Source organism: Anticarsia gemmatalis, chromosome 8, assembly GCF_050436995.1.
Source record: "Anticarsia gemmatalis isolate Benzon Research Colony breed Stoneville strain chromosome 8, ilAntGemm2 primary, whole genome shotgun sequence".
Taxonomy (NCBI): domain Eukaryota; kingdom Metazoa; phylum Arthropoda; class Insecta; order Lepidoptera; family Erebidae; genus Anticarsia; species Anticarsia gemmatalis.
This window is the reverse complement of record NC_134752.1, coordinates 13,171,143-13,177,142: the sequence shown is the minus strand read 5'-3', so window position 1 is coordinate 13,177,142 and position 6,000 is coordinate 13,171,143. Positions and strand designations below refer to the sequence as shown.

The 6,000-nt window shown below is 32.3% G+C and overlaps 1 protein-coding gene across 3 annotated transcripts in view; it reads right to left on the bottom strand.

Moving 5' to 3' along the window:
• Positions 1–549: 549 nt before the first annotated feature.
• The window catches only part of LOC142975141 (monocarboxylate transporter 14-like), a 50,373-nt gene continuing 44,922 nt past the window's right edge, over positions 550–6,000 (bottom strand). For all 3 annotated transcript variants that reach the window (XM_076117844.1, XM_076117846.1, XM_076117845.1), the window contains exons 4-5: positions 5,503–5,785; positions 550–5,102 (exon numbers count right to left, since the gene is read on the bottom strand). In XM_076117844.1, the coding sequence (XP_075973959.1) occupies positions 4,909–5,102; positions 5,503–5,785 (477 nt within the window). In that variant the 3' untranslated portion in view covers positions 550–4,908. The remainder of the gene's footprint in view (positions 5,103–5,502; positions 5,786–6,000) is intronic.

The window sequence follows — 6,000 nt, the reverse complement described above, 5'->3', positions numbered from 1 at the left end:
TTTAAAAAAACATGGCTAAACTAAAAGTAACAAACGAAATATGATCGTTTAATAAACAGGGGTAGGAAAACTTCTTTAAATTAATGATTGAAATATTACCGACTATAGTCTTATTGTTAGGTAAGACTCCCAAGAGAAAGTAAATTAAAAAAGAGTTGCTACAAAATCAAATAATACATGCATAACATCACGCCTGTTATACCCAACAGTATAAGCAGAGGTGTAGCAAATACACGTTTGGTTTAAGTAATCAAATAATAAGGTATAAAAATAAAAGAAACACAAAAGGTTAAATTCAAAAAAGAATTTTACTAACATACACGCACGAATGCATCAGATATATACATAATACGTTGTTGTATACCCGTTTAGTACAATCACTTAGCTACCGATGTGTTCACACACTGCGGATGTTACATAACATTTTATATTTAACATACATTTTTGAAAGTATAGAATTATACAATGAAGTAGATGTTTTACTGAAAATTCTTTTGATAGAAATATCTTAGGGATGGATTTTTTCTTTTAAATGGATTCACAGTTGACCTTTCTACCTATCGAGCGATCAAATAGTTATCGCCGCCACATCCTGCCGTACACGTTGCTGCCGTTACAAGCGGATCTACAAATTGTTCATTATGATGAAGCGAAATTGTTCAAGTTGTTTTTACGGCTTTACTTTATTAACTTGTACACGGATTTAATGAATAAAGGCCACATACAGCAATGCCGTTAAACTGTAAGTATCGCTTAAATATCATGTTAACTGCTCATTTTGGAGCCAGAGTGTAAAGCGAGATCTAAATTTAAGTGGCGTTTCTTAATGTAGTCGGAATTTCAGCAAAACATCTACTTATTTCTTGTATATTTGATTTGAAAGACACTGTAATGAAATCAGTTTAAACCTTCCTTCACTATAAAACCTTTGCGAACTGTACAAAATGTATAAAAGTATTGCTGTTTCATTACGTTACGTTTCCATACAACTACTTTCATTACAATGTTTATTTAATTATTTTGAATTTATTATGTTGTGTTTAAAAACTAAAATAATTCACCAAAAATTATTACGAAAACTTTTTTATATAATATTTCGAAATTAAGATAATGAAATCTTAGAACGATACAATGAAAGATAATAAATTCGACCATCATAATCCACATATTGGCATATAAAATCAATTTATATTCAATATTCATTGCATTTAACATACACATATAAACATATACAAAACAAGAACTATTCAGAACACACTGTATATATTTTGGCAAGAGTATACCTTTATATCTATTAAATTAAATTCTATGAATATCACAAAGTAAAATATTATTTGCATGCGATCGTCCCTTATGGAATAACATGAAAGATGAGACACAGAAATGTTGCCATTCACAATAATTATTAATATTTTTGGTGTCTTTTTTTTATAGGTACTAGCAATGTATATAATTATTAACTCTATTAAAGGCATTTGGTGTTATATAGGTTATAGTAAGGAGATTCCGTCTGATTATTAGATTTGTAAAATTGAACGTGATACAGTTTAGCTTTGAAGGCATTAAATCTAATGTAACACCTAATACTACACAAAATTCAAACAAAGCTACATGATAACATTTTTTTTGGTACGCAATTTGTATTTTTTTTTTCACGAATCGTAACTTACATACTATAATCATTCGGTTATACATATATCCGTAATGAGTTTAAATTACTTGTACGCGTACATTTTATGCGATATCAATAAAGATTAAATTATTATTGATTTAGGCTTCCGGGTGACGACAGAGATTGTTCAGATACGCATTATACAATGTATCGATTTCATTATTTAATATCGCATTATAAATGTACCGGATACGCTATCGAAAAACTTTAAAATAAAAACTGTATGATGAATGCCTTTGCTTGTTCTAATTGAGGAAAAATACGAGGTTATTTAGGCAAAGGTGTTCACCATTCAGCCTGTCTATTCTCGATAAAAACTACGGGAAGATCTTTTATCAACTGATTTTAATGTGAGGCAGTCTTTGGTGATTAAATTTGTTAATTTTTCTAATTATTACCGATTTTTAGTATTATTAATCTGAGCTAAAATTCTGTTAAATCTTAATCGATTAATGAATTATTTAGTAAATCGAGTACGCTTCGAAATATTTAATGCACTGTCAAAAGAGGTCTATAAATAAATTTTATAAAAATCTGTTTACTGCATTGAAAATTATTTCGATGCAGTATTCGCCGATAAAATCCGCCGCATTTTGACAGTGCATTAATGAATGTAGCTATTCTTACAAATTGTATTATACTTAAAAATAGATTGATCAAAACTCGATTTCAATAACTACGAAATGATTCTAATGTCACAACGTTCTTTGCCTCACTCGCACACTGAACTAAAGGTAGCTCTGTTTCATTCTAAATTGTTAATATCATGTACCAAACAATCTATGGGACCTTCTTACTTTTCCTTACACATACAATTCTTCTATCAACTTTTTACACAATTCTATAAGTCTATCGAATTCCTACTGGTTAGATTGTACCAGCCAACGCCTCAATTGAGATTTTCCTATTACGATTACATTGTAGAAAAACGCTATATACTTACAATATTACGAAATAACTGGGAGACGTAATTATATCATCGTAACGAACACAAGTTTCATGAACAAATTTCTTGTAAATATTTTAGGATGTTATAAATAACGCTTATTTATAATGCTGTCGGTATAAAAGCGTTTTAATAAGCTAAATAGCAGGATGTTGTATCGCTATCTACTATAATTTAACTAATTATGTTCGTTTCTCTAACACCTCTCTGAATCAAATCGAGGGTGACAAATATCCAGATATTTGTCAAAGTAATAGTGTAAAGAAATAAAATTTTCTTGACAGAAATTAAGGCAACATAGGGAAATATTTCCTAATATTGAAGGACAACATTCTATAACAAAGATGTTTTATGTTAGTGTTAGTTACCTTTTTGCCTTATAGTTTTGTTCGGCATACATAGTTCCGCAAGTGATAGTAAGTTATCGAATGTTAAATTATGTTATCTTGTTACATAATGTTCTTCCAAATAAAGTAACAACGGAATAGGTTATAAATTATAGCCTTGAGACGCAAAATAAGTCAATGCGTTTTTTGATCCTATCATTTTAAAAAGATAAAATACCATGTAATATTGCGTAATGATCTATAATCGGCAATCAAATGATAATTTATATCTGAGATAATTATCTTAATCTGTAGTAGTATTTTAAAGATAAATACGCACTTTTAAAGAAAGATTTTATATCGAATCGAATTAGGTCGGTTTTTGTATGACGCAACACTGATTAAGTTTACTACACGTTACCAACGAGTTTGCAACTGTGATGCAACTTAAGGCTGTTTTAATAGATAGAGCTTTTACTTAGATGTAATGCAGCAGATATTCCTCTATCGCTGAATTTATTTTTCTTAGGACACAAAAAATCTATGCGTATTGTGTATACTTCATTTCATTTAGACATTCAAAGTTACATGCATCTGGGCGTAAGAATTTGATGTTACTATGAAAGGTCATAATCGCCGTCAACTAGTCGATAGTGTGTAGTATATCTTACTAAATGTTGTGTCACACAAAAACCTGCTTACAATATATACTAGACTACTGATCAATCGCTGTTTCTCTATCACAAATCTTGCTCAATGCTTACAGTATCGGCAGAACTAGATTCTTATGACTAATTTATCAATCAATGTCTAATGGTCGAATAGTAAAACTTTACTCAATTTTGAGGAACACTTGAATATTGTGATTAAATTGTTTTTCTGTCCCTACGATATTGACAAAGGCAGCATAAAAGATTTACTTAAAGTTGAAAGACGTCTCAGTATTCACTCGTTTCTAAGAGCAACTTAAAATTGCGTAAGACTTCAATATTCGGCCGAAACTAACGTCTGGTCACACAGACCATTTGAATTATTATTTTTTTTTACCAATATTTTCTTCGCACTAAACAGAGTTCAATTGAAACTCCGCACTAATTTTATAATACATCGTAAAACTCCGCATTTCTTTTTTCAAGATATTTAGGCGAATTTCTTAGAAGAAACTTACACGTTTAATTGGCTGTTTTATCACTTATATACATATAAGTTAAACTTTTAATATCTTTTTCATACATTTTTGACGTGTCCATATCCCTTCGATAAATTGACATCAAATGTATGAAATACCCAAATATTCGACTTATCTATAAGAAGTAAAACAGCCCTATAAAACCCTTTCAAAGCCAATATTTAATATATCCCACAATTCAATACAATGCCTTTGCCACGTTTTGTAGGATGGGCCAAAAAGTGCATTAATATTGACTGCTGTAAATGTGAAATTTTGGCGTTGTAAAGATTAAATGTTCCTATAATTAGGCGATATACTTATAAGTAGGTAAACTTACAAGTTGTGCGTTCATATTATTATGAAACTCTCTCTAAATCGCAGCGGGACTAATGGTCTAATATTTATTCAGCTCCATTCAGCATTAGTCTAAAAGAACAATTCTTGATGGTAGGAGAAAACTGGGATGCGAGGTCGCAACTGAGAAATTTACCTCATGAAACATTACACGAACTCACATAGACTCGTTTGTAATTCACCTCAACCATTTTAATGCCGACATACCGAACACAATAGACAATACATTGTCGCTCTCAAATTTCTTTCGATCTCACGCCACAATATGCATGTTTCTTAATAAAACAAGCATCGAACCAAATACTACAGGTACAGGTTGGTTACACGTTGGCTACAGGTTAGGTACAGGTTAGTTGCACGTTGGCTACAAGTTGGTAACAGGTTGACTACTAATAGAGCTGAATAAACCTAGCTAACTGCCTATAAAGTATTAAATGAGCTACACAATAAGTTTTCCGTTTTGTTTGACGTCACCGTTAGGTTTGACGTCGGCGGGCTCCTGCGGGCGGCTGAGGCAGCGCTTGATGCAGCGACACAGCGGCGCCACGAGCAGCACGAGCCCCGACACGCCGATGAACACGCCCGCCAGGTAGAACGACAGGTCGTACGAACCGGTCACGTCGTACACCCAACCTGGAAGGAACAAAAAAGATTATAGAGATAAATTATAGTCGAGGATAAATAGGAAATCACGAGTTCAATTTCAAGATAAAATATTTTAGAATTCTGGAGAACGGCTCTAGCTACGGCGCAGTTAACATTAAGTTAGCTTAAAACTTGCAAACTATAACATAAATTAGAAAACGTGCTCTAAGAAGTTCTCCATGCAGTTTTGGTCGAAAGTAAATTTTTAAACCATATTCGAGGTTATCAAAGAAAAAATGCATAGATTTGGAGAGCATAAGACGTGACATATCTCATATTACCAATTAGCAAGATTTATAGGATATCAATAAATTACACTATAGAAAATGAATATAGATTTACTACCATCAATTTTAATATCAATCTATAACATCAAACAGACACTCACCAGCCAAAGGCGGTCCAATCAGATTAGCCACACCCTGAATCAGCAGCAACAATCCATACGCGTTAGTAAACTTCTCTAACGTAATCTGTTGTACCAGTATAATACTGGTTAATGAATAATTCGCTGCTATACAAGCGCCGAAAGCTCCCGACGCCGAGGCGAGAGAGAAGTAGGTGCCAAGGAGTGGCATGATCATGGTTACCAGGCCGCATAGGACCATGCATGTGGCGTAGACTATGCTGGCGTTGACGCATTCCCAGTCACCCACCCAACCGAGAAGGATCTGAAAAGATGAAGATGAATTTGATGAGAACGTTTTACGAAAAGTATAGTAAGGATAGAAATTGCTGAGTTGACTTTCATTTGTTTAGTTTTATGAATGAATGAATGAAATACTCTTTATTGTACTTGTATAAATAAAATAAAAAAGAAGATACAAGAAAAAGAATAGACATGGATAAAAATAAAAACAAAATAAAATTAGGATGGTAGTACAAT